General features: G+C 42.7%; 1 protein-coding gene and 1 long non-coding RNA gene across 18 annotated transcripts in view; one reads left to right on the top strand and one right to left on the bottom strand.

The window, feature by feature from the left end:
* LOC112846570 (uncharacterized) overlaps positions 1–18,818 on the bottom strand; it is a 28,783-nt gene extending 9,965 nt beyond the window's left edge. The window contains exon 1 of the long non-coding RNA XR_003219581.1: positions 18,759–18,818. This is a non-coding gene — a long non-coding RNA (uncharacterized LOC112846570). The remainder of the gene's footprint in view (positions 1–18,758) is intronic.
* Positions 1–24,236, top strand: part of LOC100692188 (adhesion G protein-coupled receptor L3) — a 254,089-nt gene that overhangs the window by 190,499 nt on the left and 39,354 nt on the right. For all 17 annotated transcript variants that reach the window (XM_019352859.2, XM_019352862.2, XM_005468240.4 and 14 more), the window contains 3 exons: positions 7,087–7,209; positions 9,129–9,334; positions 11,762–11,938. In XM_019352859.2, the coding sequence (XP_019208404.1) occupies positions 7,087–7,209; positions 9,129–9,334; positions 11,762–11,938 (506 nt within the window). The remainder of the gene's footprint in view (positions 1–7,086; positions 7,210–9,128; positions 9,335–11,761; positions 11,939–24,236) is intronic.

Genomic DNA, 24,236 nt, shown 5'->3' on the forward strand with positions numbered 1-24,236 from the left:
AAACCTCATGGATGGATTTCTCTTTGCTTTCTTTTTTTAGGGTGGATGGATGAATGGATAGATGGATGAGTGGATGAATGGATGGATTGATGAGTGGGTGGATGGGTTGGATAGATGGATGAATTAGTGGGTGGATGGATGGATGAGTGGATAGATGGATGAGTGGATAGATGGATGGATGTATGCATGAATTAGTGGATGGATGAGTGGATGGATGGATGGATGAATGGATGAATGAGTGGATGGTAAATGGCCTGTATTTGTATAGCGCTTTACTTAGTCCCTAAGGACCCCAAAGCGCTTTACACTACATTCAGTAATTCACCCATTCACACACACATTCACACACTGGATGTGTGGATAGATAGATGATAGATGGATGGATGAGTGGATAGATGGTTGGGTTGGTTGGATGTATGGATGGATGGATGGTTTGGATCGATGGATGAATTAGTGGGTGGATGGCTGTATTAGTGGATGGGTGGATGAGTGGATAATAGATGGATGAATTAGTGGATGGATAGATGGATGGATGAGTGGATAATAGATGGATCAGTTGGATAGATAGATAGATAGATAGATAGATAGATAGATAGATGGATGAGTGGATGGATGAATTAGTCGATGGATAGATGGATGGATTGTGTGGATGGATAGATGGATGGATGTTGGATGGATCAATTAGTGGATGGATGAATGAGTGGATGGATGGATGGATAGATGGATGAATGAGTGGATGGATGGATGGATGAGTGGATGGATGTGAAATTGAATGCCAGCGAGCACATTACATTTAATTTGGCGGTCTTTGTTTGTTTGAGTGAACCAGCTTGGATAGAATTATGTTCTCAAGCTGCTGGGAAACAGATTATTAGCTCATCTGGAAGACGCTGCATTTTCCAATTATGACAGACAATCATAAGATGAGTTTAAAAAGCCGAGCGTTCGTTTCTGTCGTTGCATTTTTATTTGATATCGTGTGTTTTTCCCAGTATTTTTCTCTCACGTGCCTAAAGAGCCTTGGCAGGTCTTGCTTGTTGCACAGGCACACGAGGTTCACCACGCAGCTATTGATCCCCTCACGCTGACAGCGGAGCTTTTGAGGCGTTGGATCAAGTGTGAAGGTCACTGGAGTAATGCTCTCTGTCTTGCAGGAGGTGAAATCTGGCAGGGCTGCTTATAGCTGATGGCAGCCGGCTGTAAACTGACAATTATCTGTAATGATTGTGTTTATATTCGTGTCAGTTATTAGCAGGAATTAACCACTGGTGCTGCAGATCAGGGATCGGTGCTCATTATTCAGTGTATAAATACCAAGCGAGCTCAGATAATAGAAGTTGTGTCATTACGGTTGTCCCTGGTGGGGTAATTCCAAACTGGATGCATCCGTTGCTGGGACTTTTTTTTTTTGCAGCTTACATCGAGAACCGTGTAAAAATTAAATAATTGGAGCTAGCGGGGCAAAAATAATGCCATGATGTATCGCCCTCTTCTCTGAAGACATTGGATTTTTATCCCATCCCCCCCCCCCCCCCCCAAAGTTCCTGCTGCCATGGCAACCTAAAAATATAGGTCTGCTGGCTTAAAAGGAAGCGAGCGTAAGGAGAATTAATAAAATGGGTTTTATTGTATCTGGCACACAATTCATCTGGGTATTAAGGAGATTCTGGGCTCGTTTGGAGAAGGGGGGATGAAACGATGCCTGCAAAACTCGAGTGAGATTTTATAGCACACTGTGGTAGTCTGGTTAATTATGTGCTGGTGACATGTTTACTGGGCCTTATCTCTCTGTTTGCTGGGCTTTTTTTTTTTCTTTTTACCCAGCCAGTCGGCTCCTGCAATCCCTCATGCCATGCAGGGTAGTTAAATGAGGACAAGGGGGCCCTTCCAAACATTTGTAATCACTACAGCAGCTAATTACTTATCCCTCACTTTGCCTTGCATGTGACATTAAGTGTGTGTGTGTGTGTGTGTGTGTGTGAGCAGGTGTACTGTACTTAAGACACCTGGAGACGTCCTTTCAGTGTCAGGTCGAGCTGGTTCTTTCGCTTTAAAGTGAATCTCGAACCCTTTTTAAAAAGCCTTGCTCCAATTTTAGGCTCAAGCTGATAATGAGATCTATTCTGTGCGCTTTCAAAGAAGGATATTTCCGCAGTCATTGTGTCTGTGTTTGTGTTTACGCGTCACGCTGCGTGTGCTCGTCTCGAGCTTTTGTCTGCGAGAGAGCGCGCGCTCCGCTCTCTGCATGATAATCTTATGAACAGATTTCTGCCGATTAGCGTGTTATTTAAACCAGCTTTGAAGGTATAGCCTTCGGGGTCCAACAACTCCTATGGCATCAAAGAAATTCCCTAAAGCCCGTCGTAAGCTCTTTTACACAACCGCACAGGGGAAAAGAAAGACAGCAAGAGAGAGAGGGAGAGGGAGGGAGACGGAAAAATGCTTCCTTTATTCCGAAGGCAGCCTCTTGGAATCCAGGGAACGGTAAGCTATCTGGGGTATTGTCTTAGCTAAGTTGAATAGGAATGTATCAAAACCCCCTGGCCTTTACAAAAGCACAGGAGAATGCTAATACAAAAGATTTTTTTTTTTTTATGGGAAACCCTGGTATGAGAAGAGATCCAAAGGCAGGATTAGATGTGGCCTCTTCGTAGCTTCCTGTTGGCTGTAACCTTTATCAAAGTCAGAGGTGTCACAGTCCGCTGACGTGAGATCATCAGCTGAATGCCTTATCGGCCTTAATTAAGTTTCTTTTTCTTACACTGAATCAATTTTTGTTTCAAGTTGAGATTCTCCACTGCAGACTAATCTGCCTGCTAGTTCAAGTAGAACTCTGGATAGGCTGCCACTCCTGGCGAGTCGCATTATAACTGAGTGGCATTTAGCCGGCAGCGGATGTCTGGACTGATCGTAGCCGGCAGTCACCTCATTCAAAAGGTGTTTTGGGTGAACTGGTGTGGCTCGCTTACTCGAGAAGGCGGGCTGTAAGTGGAAAGGCTGTTGCAGAGGCCTGGGTTCGGGTCATTATCTCTATGACATTCTCCCACTCGGCCGCTGCGTTACTGTTCTCCTGACTATCCTATCAATAAAGGCTAGGAAAAAAAGGATTGTTACTATTTTTCAGAACTCGTTCCTCAAGCTGATTATGTCACCATCGTTAGAAAGCATAAAAAAACATAGCAGAGACATGTAAGTCAAAGAAATCAGTACCAAGCTGGCAACCGCCATCTTTTTGTCTTTGAACCGAACATCACTGGTTAGGTGAGTGTCTGACTGCCGGCTGTGGCTCAGGAGGTAGAGCGGGTTGGCTACTAATTGGAAGGTCAGTGGATTGATCCCTGACTCCTCCAGTCCGCATGCTGGAGTACCCTTGGGCAAGATACCGAACCTCAAGTTGCCCTTGAAGCATCCATCAGAGTGTGAGAGTGTTTGTGTGTGTGTGAAGGTAAGAAAGCACTTCGAAGTAGATAAAAGTATGAATGCATGTGTGAATGAGTGAATGGGACTTGTAGTGGAAGACACTTTGAGTGCGTAGTGAGTAGAAAGGTGCTGTATAAGCACTGGTCTATTTACTTTTCGCATGGCGAAGTGATTCCCCCTGATAAAGGGCTGGATGAAAGTGTCTGTAGTACAACTTTAAAAAGTCCTATTTGAGCACCAATCCAATCACCATTGCACGCTCATGTGGTAGCGCTTTGTCAATCAAAGTAGACACAGCCTAAAAGTGTCTCAGTTTAAATCGGACTACAATTTACAAAGTAAACATTATACTTTAATTAAAAAAACAAAAAACACCCTCAACGAAAAAGAAATGTTTCCTAAGATTATATTTTTTTTACACACTTCTATGCAATTGGACAACTTTTTGAAACCAGAGTAGCCGCCCCCTGCTGGCCGTTAGAAAGAATTCACCTCATTAGCCATCTTTTATCCACAGTTTGTGCTTTACATGAGAGGTCAGAGGTCAAGGCAATCTTGTGAATGCGATAACTCAAAAATGAGGTCACTTAGGATTTTCAAATTGAATTCTGGTGACCTTGACCTCAAGGTCAAAGGTCAACTTTTCTGAAAAACACCTAGGATTTTGACATTTATACCACAGGTGCATCTACAAGGATGCTGAGGGGTGGCTCTGGTGACTGCCAGTGTTTTTATAAGCCTAAGAAGAAGACGTAGGTTCTTACAGCTTTTCATTTGCTGTTTTCCTGCGGTTTCGGTTTTTACTGTGAGCCGGTCACTGCTTGTTTGACTGTCCCATTGTTTTTCCATCTCATGGACGTCTGTAGGTGTCTAGATTACAATATAACCTATTAATGCCGTTTCCGTGACTGTTTCTTCAGCTTATACCAGATTTTACACATTTGCAGTGACATTTCTTTACAAGAGCTGCACAATCGTGGCTAAAACTGTAATCTCTTACATAAACGTCAGCATTGTTTACTTACGCCCACAGCCTCTATTAATCCACACCGCACATTTAGAAATGTGCGTTTGTGTAACTTCTTTTCTGTATTTCTACCGAGCTGTGAATCAGCAGACTCATCTCAGCGCTCTGGGAGTTAATTTGACATTTAGGAATGCCTAGACTTCACACAGGTCACCTGTACTTAAGAGAGGAGCACACTAGACTGCTTTATTAAATTGAATTGTATCATGCCGTAATAACTTTGATGGAACGAGATTTTTATTTCAGCCAGGCTCCTATCAGCAGCTCATTTTCCTCTGCTGCGTGACACCAGAATCTTTGAACCATAAATTAGGAGCTCGGCGCTCGCTTCAGACACAACAGCTGTTGAACTGCTGCAGAAGCGAGCTTGTCTTGTCCCGTCGGTCTTTATGTTCTCCTTGCATCGTTCACTCTCTGTGCTCTTCAAGAGAAAAAGATTCCTCGGAATGAAGGTGTCTTTTTTTTTAATAAAGCAAAGACAGCCTTTGTTGTTACAGTTTAGGGGGAAAAACAACATTGTCATGTGTAAACTGTACACAGTCGTAACAGATAACTTCTTCTGTCAATGCTGAGTGAATCAAGAGAGGATGTGTTGTATTTAGAGCTCTTTGGCGATGCAGTGATTAATAAAACCAGCTGCTACACGACGAATGCTTTTTGGAATCGATATAGCAATTGGAGATTTCTTTGCAGTTTGCTAGCGTCTGCTCTAGCTGTTAGCTGTAACATTTTCTGACTACAGTTTAAATATTCCATCAGTCGTAATCAATAACAAATTTCTTACCCAGGCTTGTGTTGTTGCTTGGTGTAGGTACAGTAATATACAGAGCATAATTACTGTACCACTCTAAAATTCTGGCTTTTGAAAAAACGAACAGCTTTCTTTCATGTACCTATGAAGCATAAAAACTGATGAGAGAAGTTGTAAACGACCAGTAATCATGTGAAAAGTTTGATTGATCATCGGAGGAAACTTTGTTATATTAGCATAGTTTGAAACTTTGGTGCTGATTAAAGAAGCAATAGATCTTTCTAGTTGAGTTTCCGGAGCATCAGCTAATAATAGCGTCAAAATGCAGCTCTAAAAAATGACTTTCTTTTGGAAAATTGCTGAAAAAGTGATGATTTCCTGACGAGGCCAGACGTCTTTTTCACCAATTAAAGAGGCTGATCAGTTTGTCCTACCTGGTGTTTAGGTGATGACGTATGAACCCTGTTTCTGGGTCGAAACTACTCTGCGTTTATTAATGCTGTTGTCTTTTTAATGTGTTTTATTGCTTTGTATCTTGTTTTATTTGATCTGAACAAGCCCCTAAAAAGTCAGTCACTGTCGGCCTCTCTCGGTTTTTATTGTCACTGTTCATTTTAAAGCTCAGTTTTTAAAACCTTACAATAACTACAGCCCAGCCCATGCAGCAGTATATTAATGACTAAGCTTATATTGTGGATGGATTATCTCAATTGTTCTCTTGACTGAAGTTTGGTCCATTTACAGGATCCTGCCATGCAATTGCATTTGTCGCTAACTATCAGGAGCCCTCACGTTAAAAAGTTAGCGTTCATCCTCCAGCTTCACTGTGTTTATGCTATGCTAACCATAGCTGTTTAGCTAGCTACCACGTAGCACATTATATATCAGCTAGTCCAACTTCAGTAACCCTACAAATGTCATTACTGTTTACTTTTCTGACTTCAATTATGTTGGAAGTGATAGCAGAGCTGTACGTTTTAATTTTTTCAGAACTCCCTCAGTCCGAACATGCTATATCATGTTTAGATGGGAACTAGCGAGCTAACTTCCTGCTAACTTCTAACTCCGTTAAAGTTAATAAATTCTGTTTTCGTGGATGCCTGGATGTTAAACTTAATTGTTACACCTGGTAGAGCAGCCACATTAATTATTTTATTACAGATGAAATAATTTAGCCAGTGACTCTCAGTGATGCTGCAGTGTACATTTTACTTTGGGACCTGAAGCAGAGGTTGAGGTTGGACCCGGAAATGGCTAATGACGTCAGACTTAAAGACAGTTATCCATGAAGGGAGTTGCAAACCCTGGTGTTTATCTTTTTCTGCGGCTGATGCTTCAAATTCAACCCAAGTTTATTGCTTCTTTAACCATCTTTGCTCACGTCATCAATTAAAATGATAAACTTGCATTAGATAATACAACGTGCCATTGAAATAAACCAGTGATTGTTTGACCGTGTACATATTTTATTAAGACTTTTCAAGGTGTTCCCAAACTTTTGGGTACTGCTCTGCGTGCTTATTTATGGGCTTGGGAAAACAAAATTTGATACAATGATTCAGTCAGTTGCTTGTTGTTGTTCTTCCCAGGAGCCATTTTTCAAACCAGTCATGGAAGTCATAGAAAAGTCAAAAAAATAAGTAAAGTCAGCTTGGTTTGAATTGGGGAAAAGAACATCCTGCTCTCTGTCAAGGCTATAACTCTGAGATTTTTGATTAATGTTCCAAAAGAAGTGAGTCAGACTCAGCCAGTCTGCAAAATACTTTTCATGTACTCTAGCTAAATTCTTAGTTGAGAGACAGGACCCCAGTGTCCAAAGCGGTTGCTGTAGCCCTCTATTGATTGCTTAATGTTGTTTGCTTGCTTGGGTTTGTTCTGTTTTGTGCAGAGCTGGAAGTAGCGAGAATGAGCACAGATGGTAATTTGCCTGATCTGAAGTTCCCACAATCCGGAGGACAAGGCAACTCTATCCACCTCTCAGCGAACACGCTGAAGCAGCACGGAAGAAACGGTAAGAAGTCAGACCTTTTGAATCTGCTTATATTGCTCCCGTGTTGTCGGTTTGAAGTGCAATCATGGCTCGTGCGCGCCTTCGCTCTGTGTTTTATTATTCAGGGTTATGATAAATTTAAGAGAAAAGTTTCAACTTTGCTACAATAGAAATATTGTTATGTCACTTGGCTTACGAGAGCTGCTGTAATTAATCAAAAATTCTTTTGCTGTTTGTCGTCTCTTCTTTTTTGCTTCTTCCACTTGTGTCATTGCATGGGCCTCCATTGGCTTTGGAGGAATTTTATCACAGATGCTTGTGAATAACTTTCGCTTTGCTACCCCAGTCCTTTGTTGGTCTGCATATAAAGCGCTTAGATCTTTCTGCAGCCTCTGAATAAGACCCTGGCTGTTGAATTAGTTACATTCAAGCTCTGCCACTAAACTGTAAATGAGGCAGTTAGACTCTATACATAGATATCTTTGGGAGCAGTGTCGCCCCATTTTTAGACTTTTATTATCAGCTCATGCAAATCAGAATCGACTCAAGCTGCGTCCCCGTGTCTGTGCTGGATGACTAAGTCCATGTCCAGCCGTGCCCAGGCGGATCATTATAGCAGGGTGGCGAATATTTCCCCGATATGCAGTTCCATAGCACCCAAATTGTTTTCTTTTCATCAGAGTGAGTGATCTCAGACACGGCGGGAGGGAACTTTGAATGCACAAAAGTGAGACAGCAGGAGGCAATGGGGAGAGGAAAAAGGAGGCAATGATTAACAAGAAAAATGGTTGCCTTTGTCAGTGCCAATAGGAGTCTGTTTTTTTAATTTAAGTCTGATGATTTCTGAGTGATTTCTAGTTTTCTGCCTCGTGTGCAGCCATATTTGTAGCTCTGTCTGTTGTCTGTACTATGTGCTGCTCTGACTTTAGATTTAAGCTTTCAGTCTAGTGAGTGGATCCATTCGTTATCACTTTTAGCATTTTTCTAATTTGAGTGTGCTGTGTGAGCTGTAGAAATAGCATGACAGATGATCATGTGCGTTGGTTTCACATTATGTAAGTACTGCACCCTAGGTTTGTGGACACAATCCAAAAAACATTGAGTATAAACCATTTTAAACTATAGTTCAGATACCTCGGCTCTCTGGTGCAAGAAAAGAAAGTGGCATCAACGGCGGAAATACACTCAAGAATCGTTCAAGGGCAAAGGTCAAGGCCAGATATCACAAGGTCTGGAAGTGCATCGTTGACCAAGATGGAAACCCTACGGCACGCACTGGCTTCGGACCGATATTGATATCGACCCTGTTGACTGATAATGATGCTGGTGATAATGGTGCCATTGGCCAGTACTTCTCTGTTGAGTCAGATCAATTTTGTTTTGGGGAAATGCTTCAAAAAAATTATGTGATGAAGAGGAGAGAACAGAATATAAAAATGTAATTTTGCCTACTCATATCATGAACACCTGGGATTTTATTTTGTCTCTTACACTTGAGGTCATAATCGGTCTTATTATGATATGGAGCTCCCAGGCAGGACCACAGATAAGGTTCTTGGAATTAGTTGTAGAGGGTTAGTATGATAGAAGAGGATGCTAAGGATAGGGTAGACACACGGAGGTGGATCACCTGCTGTGGACAGAAGAAGATAAAGAAGATCCTTGAAGCTGGTGTTTCTCCAGAGCATTTCTCTTCAGTGTTTTGATTCAAAGCCACTGGTTGAGGAAGTTTTAGCCAATAGTCAAAGCACTCAATCATCACTGAAAGCGAGCAGGAAACTGTCTGAAAACATGTTTAGCTTGGAAGACTGGCCAGTGACTCTCCCATCAGTGCCCAGCCTTACTGTGTGTGTGTCAAAGGTCTATTTTAAAATGAAGTGATACTCCATGCAGTGCATTCTTTAACCAGTGTGAGACTGTTCATAACTGTCCTCTTGCAGGTGAAATCCGAATAGCGTTCGTCCTGTACAAGCACATCGGGGTCTATCTTTCAACTGAGAACGCCAGCATGAAGCTGGGCAGCGAAGCCCTGGCCACCAACTACTCTGTGATCGTCAACTCGCCGGTCATCACGGCCGCCATCAACAAGGACTCTAACAAAGTCTACCTCTCTGACCCGGTCATTTTCACCATCAGACATCTGCAGGTAATTCTGTGCGTCCGCACGTTTGTGTATCCGAGAGATGGGTTTCACTTTGATGTCAGTGCCTCTGATTTTTTTCATGTACGTACAAAAAAATGCGCTCGCACATTCACTTTCTTGATAGCACCTGTCATCACGATTTCCTCTATCACCGAAGCGCAACAAAACGTACAAATCCCATCACAAACCCGGGAAAATTAAGCGAATGTGAACAAGTTTTATTCAAGGAAAGGTGTGGAAAATCAAATTGTGGAAAACAACGTTGCTCACAGGGTGATGGCAAGAACACCTTGTTGTTTATTAGTTTGAACAGCAACCTGATCTCCTGAACAAATATCAGTCATATTCGGCCTCGATGGAGGCTGCTTAGTCATTGTGGGGAGTCATGACTTTTCCCTCTTGACTCCATTATCTTCTCCACACTCTGCTACCCTCAAAATATCCCTGTTTTGTCTGCAAACAGCGCCTTCAGCTATTACCGGAGATGTTGAGCAACCATAGGAGAATTGCGGCGGGTCTCGTGTGTGGGAGGGACCTGGAAGAAAGCTACAACAGCAGGAGAAAAAAAGAAAAAAAGAAAAGGACCCAGAGCTCAGAGGGAGGGAGGGAATAAGAAAAAGGGACGATAGCTTATGGAAGTCAAAAATTAAGTGGTGGGGAAATGTCAGGGGGGCAATGTCAGCGCAGTTATTGCTCTGACTCACCTGCTTTAAGTGTAATTTGTAATTTGGACTGTAGATTCACTAATTTTACTGTTGCTCTAATGTTAGGGTACTGGCACTTTTTATACCCTTTTCTAGCTCAGATCAAGTCATTTCAATAAAAAGTGCCCTTTTGGAAAAGCTTGTAGTCCCGCAGTGTGCCAAGAGAGCCGCCTCGTCTTTTCCTCACGTAAATGTGCCCTCGCCAAAATAAAAACATTTACTTTTAAAGTAAATCTCGTCCTCGTGAGGGGCTGTACAGTTAATCGCATGATAGTCGTGATTATAATCTCGTCTTCCTCCGTTAATTAAATTTGATTGGTCGCATTATTATATATAGTATTGACTGGCGCATCAAATCGAGAGCTCCCCGTTCTCGTAAACCAAACGGAGGTGCTGCTGAACGAGCTCTTCGTTTAACGGGTCTCTATTTGCTTATTATTTTCTGGTGTGATAAAACTGTAAAGACTGTGATATGAGAGAACTACTCTGCTCATTTACAACTCCATATGTTTGTTCTTGGATTGCTCTTCTTCCTCTTGGACACACACCAATCAGGTATGACATTATGAACACTGACAGGTGGAGTGAATGACGCTGCTTATCTCTTCGTCATGGAGCCTGTAAGTGGGTGGGATACATTAGGGAGCAAGTGAAGATTTTGTCCTCAGTGTTGATGCGTTAGCAGCAGAAAAAATGGTCAACTGTAAACATTTGATGTTGACTTTGCCTCCAAATTCTGCTGAAACAACTTGAGGTACATAGCCACTGTATAGTGCATTACATTACTTCTATATTAGGCTTCCATACTAAATCAAAGGTACTTGTCTTATAGCTCCACTAAGTTGAATCGAGCTCAACTTTGCCCTTGAAAATTAACATCTAAACCATGCGGTTTTGGATGACTGGTCTTCTGAGATGATGATGTGTCCTCTAGTTATGGTTTCGCTTCCTTGCCTCGCCACTTAATGGGACCAATTAAAGCCATTAATGGGACAGAGGGTCATCCTACCTCCTCTCCGTGTAATATTTAACGCAGGGTTTGGGTGTGTGAAGGGTAAACTCAATCAGCGGCAAATTTACATTCGCAGAGGATAAACGTTATTAGACTAATCACCCTGCAGCGTGTGAAACTATGAAAAGCTGCAGCACCGCGCAGCATCTCTAGCAAGAACGCAGACGCGTTTAACCTTGGAAGCTGAGGGTCGCTATGGAAAGGATATCGTGTGTCTCTGTGTGTGCGCTCGCTCTTTGTTTTCGTAGCTACAAAAGAATTGGGCTCAAGAGGAAGAGGCTGTTGATGTATCTATTTATCAGCAGCTGCGTTCTGTTGTGCTTGTCTGTTACTCAGCCTCGGTGTTGTGGGTGACTTTTATGAAATGGCGAGCAAGATGGCAGGGAGGCGTGCCCGTCATTAGGACCGGAGCCCGGCACAGACAGCAGTGGCGCCCATTAAGCTGTGGGGCAGCTCACTGTCATGCAGTGAAAGTTAAAGAGAAAGGTCAAAAAAGCACAAAGGATGACAGGCAAGGGGGCCGCTTGATGCTTTATGACAGCAAAAGCACCTGCTATTCACTTTACAATGGATATGGATTGCATTGGGGAGAAATTGGACCTTTTTTTTTTTGAGGATGTTTGCTCTGAAAGTAAAAGTAAAGCAGAAATAAGCCAAGCAAATGTGCGATTAACGTCGAATCCCTTTGCTCATGCTGTCTTTCCCCCCTAACAGCAATCTGAGGAGAACTTCAACCCCAACTGTTCGTTCTGGAGCTACAACAAGCGAACCATGACTGGTTACTGGTCGACGCAGGACTGCCGCTTGCTAGGCACCAACAGGACACACACCACATGCTCCTGTACACATCTGACCAACTTTGCTGTCCTCATGGCTCACGTGGATGTAAAGGTAAGCCACCTTTTGATCCGTCGTGGTTTACACGAGCGACTCCTTCCAGTGTGGTTTGCTAGTTGATATCTGGAGTTTGTTAATATATGTTTTATACTTGCTTTGCTTTTCAATTTAGCGGGTAATCGACTGCCAGCTGTTTTCTGACCTTCACAAGACTTTTGTCTGCTAACATTTAAAGTACCCGCATTCATACGCTTTTAAACAATGACCCTGTGTCAGTGCGTATTGATTGCAGCCATCTTAAATCTCCATTTGTGTGAAGTAACCCAATATGTGACGGCTCCACTGTGTTGTGTTGTTTTGGGTTTTGTGAGCAGTGGCTTTCAGAAATGCATTTTATACTTTGCCTTCATAAATAATGATTTGTTTTTGGCCTTCAAGCCTTTTTTGAAGCTCTGTGAATGGGCCTTGGTCGATGTAGTGCTAAAGACATATGTTTTCACCTGTCCTTGTACGGTCTCTCTCTTAAAAAAAAAAAAAACTCACATGGGAGCTTCTTTCCACTTCAGAATTCCACTTTCGATTGTATTCCCGGAGGCAGTTAGCCTAGCATAAAGACTGGAGGCTGCTATCCTGGCGCTGGACAAACTTAGAGGCTCTCAGAGGCGTGAAGTTAATACTGTGCATGTTGGAGCTGGCGAATAAAAAAAATGTCTCTTTCCGTATCCAGCCACGAAGGAAGCCATGTTTTAGTTCTGATGTTGACAGACAGCTTAATTATTTCTGTCACAGGAAGTTTAGGAGCTGACTGCTGACAGAGCAGAGTAGTTTTTGGTATCTGTTATGGCATCTGTCTCTTCAGAGGTGTCTCTTATAATTCAGCGGCAGAAAAGAATGATACACTCTGTGTGCACCATTCCAGCTGGCCCCTGTCCATGTAACCACTAGACCTTCCTTCACCTTCCCATCTTTCCGAGTCTGATTCTATCTCGCTTTCTTATCACAGTGACAGAGCATGCATCTAAGTTTTAAAAAAAATAAACAATTATGCAACTAATTTAAAAAAAAATGTTAAAAAATGTTAAATCTTAAATGTAGAGGAATGTGGCACAACTCGAATTATTGAACATAGTTGGCCAACACATCGAATACAACAGAATTAAAGTTATTAAGACTTAAAACATTTCTCTTGATATGTCAGTCATTCAGGTCTTGGTAGTCCTAAGTGTTTGAGCTGAAAGTAACTGGGCTTCTTTTATTGGTTCATGAAGACATTTGTACCTCTGTGAGGAATCTTGGAGTTATTTTTGTCAAGGATATGTCCCTTAGTGCGCATATTAAACAAATATGTAAGACTGCCTTAATTCATGTTTGCAATATCACTAAAATTAGAAACATCCTGTTTCAGAGAGATGCTGAAAAACTAGCTTGTGCATGTATTACTTTTAGACTTGACTGTTGCAGTTCATTATTATCAAATCGCTCTACAAGATCCCCGAAAAGACTTCAGTTGATTCAAAAAATGCTGCAGCAAGATGACTGACAGGGCCTAGAAAGAGAGAGCATATTCCTCCCATATTATATTCTCTTCACTGGCTCCTTCCCCTCACATACAAAGTCTTGAATAATCAGGCTCCATCTTATCTTAAAGACCTCGTAGTATCATATTATCCCAACAGAGCACTTTCCTCTCAGACTGCTGGCTTACTTGTGGTTCCTAGAGTATTTAAAAGTAGATGTAAAAGCAGGCAGTGGCTTCAGCGTGTGTGGAAACAGCTCCCAGTTTGGATTCGGGAGACAGACACCATCTCTACTTCTAAGATTAGGCTTAAAACTTAGGGCTGGATCAGGTCACCCCAAACCACCCCTTGGTTATCGCCCCACCCCCAACTGGTCACGGCAGATGGCCGCCCCTCCCTGAGCCTGGTTCTGCCAGAGGTTTCTTCCTGTTGAAAGGGAGTTTTTTATTCCTACTGTTGCCAAGTGCTTGCTCATAGGTGTTGGTCTGGATGTTGGGGTTTTCTCTGTATTATTGTCGGATCTTTACCTTATATAAAGCGCACTAAGATGACTGTTGGTGCTATATAAAGATCCAGTGCTATATAGATAACATTTATTTTATATTTGCTTCGCAACCAAGATGCTTCTTTAGTTCTAAAAACTGGTGTCGAGTCCAAGTTTTTGACCCCCTGGTGGGGTTTTCCCCTTCGTGGTGGTCCTGAGAGTCACCATATGCATGGTGTGGGTGATTATGGTCACAGGAGCAAATGATAAAACTGACTTCATGAACTAGAACAAGGTAACAGGAACTTGTGAAGGAAACAAGAGGGGACCAGCAGGTACTAAGTGTTCAAGCTTAGACACAGCAATGCCTCTTTAAGCTGGAGAAAATGACTTGTTACGTTCTTTAACTGACGTGTTTAACACCTCTGACCCTCCTGCAAGCTGTGCTTACAGATAGGGATATACCTTAAAACATCCACAAGAAAAAAAATAAAATATATATATTTTATTTTATTACATAAAAATATCCATAAAGTTAATGCTCTTCTGTCGACAAATAGTAATATTCCTATCCCCCTGGCATCTGCAACTTCTTGTAGAGGTTTTCAACAGTTTCTGACAACAGCTCACTAAAAATTTTGACCACTTTTCCGAGCACAATTCCTTCAGTTACAAGATGCCTGAGGGTTATGTTGCATGTACAGCCGGTTTCAAATCTCACCACAAACTTTCAACAGGCTTCAAATAAAAGTTCTTTTTTTTTACGGAGCAGGCCATTTCCTAGCCCTCTCTTTCTTCCTGTTTTTTGAACCATTCCTCAGTGAATGTGCTAGTGTTCTTAGGATCATTATGTGTTTCCGCTTTCAGGTTCAACTTCAACTTTTGGATTTATTTTCAAGGACTCTTCATTATAATTCAGAATTCTTTGCGTTCATCACCCGGGGGAGGCGTCAGTGTCAATGCCGCTCTGTAGACACGCCCGCATATCAAGAAGTCAAAGGCTATTCACAAAAACAAGGGTTTTAAAGCGACTACGGTGTTAAAGAAATTGAACCGTGAGCTAGAAACGCTTCCTGTGCTCAGAGAAATGTTACTTTTAAAAATCTGTGTTTGCTGATGTGTGTTTCACAGAGAGAGTCGCAGCAAAGGCAGAGAAAGACCAAAGATTATAATGTTTAATGCAGATAATATCTCTTCTGGAATATTTTGGGGGCCTCTTTATTTTCTCTTTGTCTCTATGTGCTCAAAGGAAAGGTTGTTTTCTTTTACCAGTCCACTCCAACAAGATGTAAGGGGCCATTTGTACATCTTTTTCACAATCTAGTACCAATTTCATGCATTTCCAAGGTTCTCCTCCCAAATAGCGGTTTTGGCATCTGAGGAGCACCGCAAAATTGCTGTGCCAAAAGTTGGAACTGCTAAATGGATATGGTAGACACTACTGCAACAACTTCTCCAAAAATTGGCAGGTGCAGCGTCCACCACGATTCTTATTCCCACTAAAATGACACCAACTTCTGCAAAGTATTGCTACGTAACATTTGATTCTCAATCCTATCAAACTGATGGCTGGTTCTCAGACGGCACAAAAGAAGAATTGGCTCTCCGCCTGCACCACGCTTTCTCTTTTTTCTTTTTCATTTTGGGGTTTTGGGAATGTATTGGCAGGTTTCCTGCTGCTGTAGATGAAACGGGAAGCAGGAAGCTGACATGTCATTATATTTGACACAAGCTGCAAGTTGAGTCATCTTGTATTTTTCTGATACATCATTGTTTTTTTGCACGTAACCTTCACCAAAAGATTAACCTACATTTTAATTAGGTAGCTTTTTGGAGAGGGCATAACTAAAAAAAACAGCAAGCTGGAGGTGGTGGCTTTCCACACACCCAAATCCTTTTTTTAAATTGAAAAAGTAGTCCATTAAATTTTTAATTCAGAGCTAATACGAGGCAGAAACATTAAGAATTGAAGCCTTTCATACACTGGATGTGTAAAATCCATGCAAATATTTTGTATGTTAAATATCTTTTGGACAAACTTATTCTTAATGCAGCCTTTCACACTGTCTGTGTAACTTCTATTGCATTTATCTTTTTGCACCAAGTATGATTTTTCCAATCTGAACAAACAGATCTGACTAATCAAACCATTGCATTTGATAACAAGTGTTCTTGGAACTCAAAACGCGAACCACTACTGAATATACAAATAACAATAATAGGACAGTTTTACCTCAGACACAAAGCCAGACGCTGCTCCGGGACAGTCAGCTCTCTGAAATGATTTCCCTGCCTCCTCAAACGTGGTTTCGACTCTGCCAGCTAGAGCTCAAAGTGTCGCACTAAAATCTTCAAATATGTACTAAAGCAGTCGTGATACAGCTTCAACTCCTGGATCAAACCATGAAATTTTCCCTGCTGCTGCCTACTCGATGAACCCAGAATCTCAGTTTCTTCCTTTTCTTGTTGAGAAACGTCTCGACCAGCTCATCGTGGCTTGATGTCGACTTTTTTCACAGTGGTTTTATGTTTTTTGTTAGGACAAATTTTTGGCAACTGTTCAGTGTGTATATGTGTTACATGACAAGTTTGGATACAAAGTTTAGATATTAGAACACAGAGCGGTGATTCCTATTGAGACAGCACATCCTGATCCCAACTAAGCAGCACAGGCACCCAGGAAGAGGATCTCACAGCAGGCCTCAAGCTGATGGAAAGCAGGCACACCCAAAATCCAGGAAGGACACCAGCTGGCACAGACAGGACGCTGGTTCGTACACCCAATGGCATCTGCACCATACTGGTGGAGAATAGTCATCAGTGATTGTTTTTGAAGGAGTAGGGTTCACACTGCACGTCGGAGTATCATGTAATACCATCATGTCCTATCTTTTGGCTCTCACGTGTCATAAAATGCTGTCTTTGTTTGGTGTTCTGCTTCTAAGGGTGATTTTTAATAAGAGAAAGTGGCTAAGTCGCCATGTTTTGGGGTTTTTTTCTTCTCACTACACACATAACCCACACAGAGTCTTGTATGGTGTGGTTTACTTCTAGCTAGAGAGAGCCACTGTTTGTCACTCAGCAGCATGACTTTTGGACCCACTAAGCTCCCTGCAGGGTGAGTCTGGAATAGTGAGGGAGCCACGAAGAATGGGAGCCTTCACGGAATGAAAGCAAAGCAGCAGAAAAAAAGGGAAAAAAAGGAAAAGAAAGGGACGCAGTAAAAGGAGCTCTTTCAGTCAAGGCAATCACTAACATTTTGGAAAGCTTGGCTTGCTTGTGGCACTGCGTTCAGCCGAGGAAAGTGGACAGTAGTTACACCCCGGCTCTGAGTGATAGTGTTTTTTTCCACCCTGCCCTATTCTTTATCTTTTCTACTTGTACGTTATAAAAGGCGGCTTGTTCCACGGTGGCTCTGAATTGAAGCCACGGAGGCTTTTTATTTGACAAACTGTCACCGTGCTGGATCTGAGAACGCTCTGAATGGAGGGGGGAAAAAATAGGCAGTGTGTGCACGCGCCACTGGATGTGTGCAAGAAAGAGGCAGAGAAAGAAATTTCATAAACTGAAGAGACTATCTGTTTTTGTATCCATGGCAACAGGACATACCACTGCTCATCTTTGCATTGTTATTACTCATTACCCTCAGAGCCACAGATTGTTTTTGCCTTGTTTATTTCTCAGTAGCATCGCCAAAGCAAAAGGAGGGAAAAAAGAGAGGGAGATAGGCAAGTTGTAATTACAATTTTTCCTTTTGAGGACAGAGACTCACAGCAGTATCACCATCATCATTAATCCCCCCCCCCCCGTCTCTTTTTTTTTGGTCAATAGATAGCATGCACACTAGCCAGAAATAATGAGCCTTATATCCAAAGACCCACACGTTGGGCTTAATAAACTGTCATCGGTATCGGCGTTACATTTATAACCCCAAGTTATGATTGCATTCAAAGTCTGCGCGCGTCAAATTAGAAGAGGCGAAATGTTTCTGCTTGCCCGTCTGACATTATGAATGCTGTCATTTTTTTGTCCTTGACAGCGGTTTGAAGTTGCTGCATGCTTTCGGATGCTTGAATTAAACGGTTGTGCCCAGCAGAATTTCAATGTGGGCTTTCTTTGTTTTGTTTTTGTTTTTTCCCATAAAGCTCAAATCTGGTTACAAAAAAATTAACATGCTGACTTCATTTTATTTGAATGTAGGTCTATTCCTCAAGTGATGCATTGTTTCAAAATAACAATCATCATACGATCTGTAGGTAATTTCACCCGACACGTGATACAGTCTTTGGTGTCACTCCTTTTAGGCCAAGCATTTGTTACAAAAGCGATACATTTGCACTCTTTTGCTTTTCGGTGTAAGAGTGACACTTTGTAATCACGCTCAACTTGACCATGATGAGTGTGGTCAACGTAAATTTGTATCCACCTCCGGAATCTACTGAACAGTATGCGTGGTTAGTAGACACTCTCAGCAGTTTAAATTCCAGACTGTCTCTCATTGGGATTCATTATTTTTTAAGCCAATTAGTTCATTAGACTAATTCAGATATTGTGCATTTTGAAGCATTGAAGAAAATGAGCAAGCCAATACACAGAGAGACCCAACTGTTTCTAGTGCTTCTGGTCAAATGTTCCCAAAAGGGGACCAATAATGCTCATTTCCATAGTCCACTGTAAGCGATTTGTTCACTGCATATCACTTTGTAGATGTCTGCCCAGTGCTACCACACACTAGGCTCCGGTTGACCCCTTAATATATTTACCAGCCTGCCCTATGTCAGTCAGCAGTATCACTTTCATTGTCAGTTGTTTTATTTTCACTCATTTCTCCAGCCTTTATTTGGCCCGTCGTAGCAGAATGTCAGTCACTTACATGGTCTCTGGTTGTTGCTAGTCGCTCCCTGTGTAGACGCCGGTCTCCCCGGGCGTCTGTCTGGAATGAAAAAAGCATGTGTGTTTAAGACATAAAAGAAAAATGTGGGACAGAAAAACATTGGAGGACAAATCGAATGTGCACAAATGTGCGTCGTCCTGCTAAGTAACATGGACGCCGTACGACCGGGCCGCCCTTGCGCCGCGGTGAGTAAATTTCAGAGTAAATTACGTCTGCCCACTTTAGAGACCCTTACATGGAGTCCCATCAAGCCGGCTTGTTGTTGTAAGGCTAGGCACAGAGGCACTGTAGATCACATCATTTGCCACCCTGCCTGGGCAGACCCCCCCTCCACCTGCAGTAAAAGGAACTTTTCAGCAGAGACATTGTGTTTGGCGACGTCTCAGTCATCATCCACCTCCCAGAACAAAGAAATCATCCCGCAGTAAATCCATCACCCAGGTGTAGATACATTCCCTGCTCCTACTCTCTGTTTCTATAGCTTTGTCTCTCTTCTTCTTCTTCTTTTGCTGTTTCTTTCTCTCTGACCGGGCGCCTCTTCAATTGAAGGTGAGATTGTGATGGATAGAGGCTGCAGTCGCTGCACAGCCAGCTAGCCCAGGAGACCTCGGGGTCCTCTCGCAATGCAACATGGCCGGTACCACCCACTGCACCGACGGCTCTGTGGCACGTCGGGCTGAAAACAAGACTAATGTGTCACACGCACCGCACACCGCAGAGCATGCAAGCGCGAACATCGGCATCTGGTGACACCTTCTGCATAAGCATCCTTCTAAAGTATAAGGAAATCAGCCTTAGCTTCACATATCTCCTCTGTCTTGTCAGTAAGAGCATCCACTGTTGTTACAGACTATAAGGGGAATTATACACAGACGAGCTCCCCTTTAAGAGACAATTACATGATAATAACTGATAATTTTATGAAGTTGCGCACCTATAATGAATGAAACTTGTAGTCAGTCAATTCTTCACATCACTTCTGCCTTGCCACACTGTCAAATTCAGTGCTGACATCATTGGTGTAGTCCAATCACCTTCTTGTCTACCTTCTTTGAGCCAATCAGCCTCCAGTTTGCTGACTTTAAATCTCAGTGCTCTTCCATCACTCTCCCTTTCATATTTTCTTCCTGCAACCCACCTCCTCTCAATCTCCATTTAACCAATGTCACTCATCCAAACTTCCATCTCCATCTTCACCACCACCAGCGTCTAGACCAATCTAAGCGCCCTAATTCCAATCACCGTTGGGTTTCTGTTCTGCCACGATGGGTCATCGGAGTCTAATCGCCAAATAGATTAATTAATTTCTCTGTCTTAATAAATCATGTCAGTTCTTCCAATTGAGCTCTCCTCAATGAACTAAATTAAGGCCCCCGTGATTTAAAGAGTCAACACGCAGCGGATATGTCGGAAATGGGAGAAACTGGTAGCTGCGACTAAGATTATCACAAGGGCATCGAGCGCTGTCAGTGCTGTATGCGCTACCACTTAAGACCTTCGTTTGCTAATTTGGGTCTATCTAGCCACAGAGCTGATTCCTTTGACTGATTCTGCAATCCGAGCAGAGAAACGCCGTTGGCCACATAAACAAATTAAAAGCGTTCTCACAGACGGCGTCTGCGTGTGAGAGATTACGCGTCTCTTGTATCTTTTCAGAACGATTGCAGAAAAGCTTTTGGAGGAATTGACGCAAATGAGTTTGCTTTGATGAGACTTTGCAAGGATGACTCTAACCTCGAGATGTAACCCTCACTGAGCCTCAAGACATTCACCGCAATTATCAAATTCATTCTACTCAACTTCGTACAGAAGACAGGGTTTAGCTGTTTCTCATAGGAGCGCTGAACTTGGACACCCCGTGAAAATTTCAAATGAATCATCTGACTGCCACAGTACTTGTTAGCACTGGCGGCTCCACTTGTTTTTCAGTTACTTTGTTGTTGCATAAACCAATCTTGTAGGTCAGTTGGTCTCACTTTTGAAGAATCAGGGCTTTTATCAAAAGGAAACATACGATTGGTGGCAACTGTTTCATCAGAATCTGCTTTATGCATATTTTTGAACATTTCCTCATCCTCTTGCTAAGCGATGACGTATCAACCTGCTTCTGACTCCAAGCTCCTACTGCGTTCATTAAGGATGTTAGCTTTTCAATGTGTTATAGTGCTCTGTATCTTATTTTAGGTAATATAAACAAGCCCCGGAAAGCTGACTTTTTATTAGCACTGTTCATGTACTACACATCTTTAAGCTCAGTTTTTAAAACCCTATGACGTAACTGCAGCCAATGGGCTCAAAGTTTACCAGACAACAAATATTTAAATGCTTAAGAAAAGATTCACTCTGAGGCTAATTAAGATTTCAACGGTAGTGAGTTATCCAAACCATGCAGCAGCAGATTAATGACGAACCTTGTGCTCTGGATGGATCGTCTCAGGCGTTCTGGATGGAGACTATCTGAGACTGTCTGGATGGATAGTCTCAGAAGTTCCTGATGGCCAGAGACAAATGCAGTCATATGGCAGGAAAAACCCTGAACATTGACCAAATTTCAGTCTAGAGAACACCCGAGACCGGCGGTGTCGAACTCCAGGCAGGTTTTAGATGCGTCCTCGATCCAGCACAGCTGATTTAAATAGCTAAATTGCCCCCTCAACATGTCTTGAAGTTCTCTGGAGGCCTGGTAATGAACTAATCCTTTGATTCAGGTGTGTTGACCCAGGGTGAGATCTAAAACCTGCAGGACACCGGCCCTCGAGACCTGGAGTTCGACACCCCTGGTCTCAGGTGTTCTCTTGACTGAAGTTTGGTCCATGTTCATTGTTTTTCCTGCCATATGACTGAATTTGTGTCTGCCAATCAGGAACAGTCACATTAACGTCTGCTTAAGGGTAAATTTAACGCTCATCCCCCATACTCGCTATGCTAATATGTTTACATTATCCTAACCATAGCTCTGTAGGTAGTCACCAGGTACTACACCATTATATACCAGCTAGACCTGCTTCAGTAACCCTACACACACTGCTGCTGTTTAGTTTTACATCTTCATTTATGTTCAAAGTAATAGCAGAGCTGCAAATTTTATATTTTTAGAAATCCTTTAGTCAGCACATAGCATGTCATCTTTAGATGAAAACTAGCAAGCTAACGTCTAACTCCGTTAAACTTTGTGAATCCTTTTTTTCGTGGATGCCTGGATGTTAAATTGTAACAACTGGGAGAGCGGCCACATTTAACATTTTATTGAAGATAAAAGATTTTGAGCCGTTTTAACTCTCAGCGATACCACACTGTTTGAGTTTCAGAACCGGGGTAGAGTTTGAACCCAAAGAAAGTCTAATGACGTCAGACTTAAGAGGCAGATTGCTCCTTTCCAGTCTTCACCTTAAGTTGGTTTTTCTTTCCTTTTTTTAAACCATCTGCTTGCTAGTGGTAAATGCAAAATCAGAAGCTTTTTAATATAGGCTTAAACACCCCAGCTCAAAGAATATAGACCTGTAGGCCATTATTTACGTAGTAAATGTATGTGCTAAGATAAGCCCGTGTGAGCCATTGAGATAGTAGTAAGTGCCACTATTCCCAACAGACCAGTAAGTATAAATCAGTGGCACATCCCACTGGATGATGGAGAGGGTGATATTTAGGCAACATTCATCACTGTCATTATAGAACATCTCCATGCTTGCGCCATCAGACAGTAACTATGATGATGCAGCCAAGGTTCACCGTGTATTTTATGGCGCAACGAAGAAAGTATGGTGCAGCACGGTACAAGAGAGCAGTGGTTCAAAATAAATCTATTTATATGTTTAAGGCGCAGATGGAGAGGAGAGAAACCATGTTAACTTCCATAGCAACTCAAAGTCACGCTTGGACGTTATATCATAGTTATTGTAGCCTAGAACACAGTGTGACATTCGGTGCATGTGCTGAATGTCAACTCCCGCTACGCGAGCCGGAATCTCTCCCCCCCCCCCTCTCTCTCCCGGCCCTTTTAAATGTGACGAATTTGCCGAGAGCCCTGATTCATGTGCCCTCTCCGCAACTGTTTCTCATCCCCGTGCAGATCATAAATCCTTGGTCATACCGTAGGTGAACTTGTCACATGACTCCCCGCAGTGGGGCTACTACCCCATAGCGCAACTGTCTGCCCTGCCTGACTGCGTTTCATGAGTCAAAGCCCAGCTCTGGAGGCATATGGGGAGATTTATGCATTTTAATTGGATTGGCTTCGTGGCCCCACAGTAAGAGCGGTTATTTGAGGTATGAAGGATTGACACTCTGCTCTTGTCACCGCTCCTTACCTCCTCCACATCATTTCAGAGGCTGGTTTCCGGCTTCTGACACAGGATTCAATTCAGTTTTATTTATATAGCGTAAAATCACAACCACAGTCCCTTCCGGGCACTTTATATTGTGAGGTAAAGACCCTGCAATAACACAGAGAGAAAACTAAAAATCAAGCAAACCCTTTGAGCAACTACTTGGCAACACTGGGAAGGAAGAACTCCCTTTTAACAGGTGGAAACCTCCAGAAAAACCAGCCTCAGGGAGGGGCAGCTATCTGCCACGACTAGTTTAGGAGTGAGGGCAAGGAGACAGGACTCAAGACACACTGTGGAAAAGTGTCATAGAAGAATAATAACTAATGATTAAATACAAAGCGGTGTATAAAAACACAGAGGGTAAAAAATGCGAGTGAACAAGAAACACTCCTTATTATGTCATCATAGTTAAGCGCATGTGATGTGACGTCAAGTTAAGACGGCTCGGCCATTATTACCAATGCATTGTTGTGTGTGTTCTTTCTTGTAACACTGCTAGAGCTCCCACAAACCTTATTTTGTGTTGTGCGCACCCGGGCGTCTGTCTGGAATGAAAAAAGCATGTGTGTTTAAAACATAAAAGAAAAATGTGGGACAGAAAAACATTGGAGGACAAATCGAATGTGCACAAATGTGCGTCGTCCTGCTAAGTAACATGGACGCCGTACGACCGGGCCGCCCTTGCGCCGCAGTGAGTAAATTTCAGAGTAAATTACGTCTGCCCACTTTAGAGACCCTTACATGGAGTCCCATCAAGCCGGCTTGTTGTTGTAAGGCTAGGCACAGAGGCACTGTAGATCACATCATTTGCCACCCTGCCTGGGCAGACCCCCCCTCCACCTGCAGTAAAAGGAACTTTTCAGCAGAGACATTGTGTTTGGCGACGTCTCAGTCATCATCCACCTCCCAGAACAAAGAAATCATCCCGCAGTAAATCCATCACCCAGGTGTAGATACATTCCCTGCTCCTACTCTCTGTTTCTATAGCTTTGTCTCTCTTCTTCTTCTTTTGCTGTTTCTTTCTCTCTGACCGGGCGCCTCTTCAATTGAAGGTGAGATTGTGATGGATAGAGGCTGCAGTCGCTGCACAGCCAGCTAGCCCAGGAGACCTCGGGGTCCTCTCGCAATG

The sequence above is a fragment of the Oreochromis niloticus genome, linkage group LG3 (genome assembly GCF_001858045.2).
Source record: "Oreochromis niloticus isolate F11D_XX linkage group LG3, O_niloticus_UMD_NMBU, whole genome shotgun sequence".
NCBI lineage: Eukaryota > Metazoa > Chordata > Actinopteri > Cichliformes > Cichlidae > Oreochromis > Oreochromis niloticus.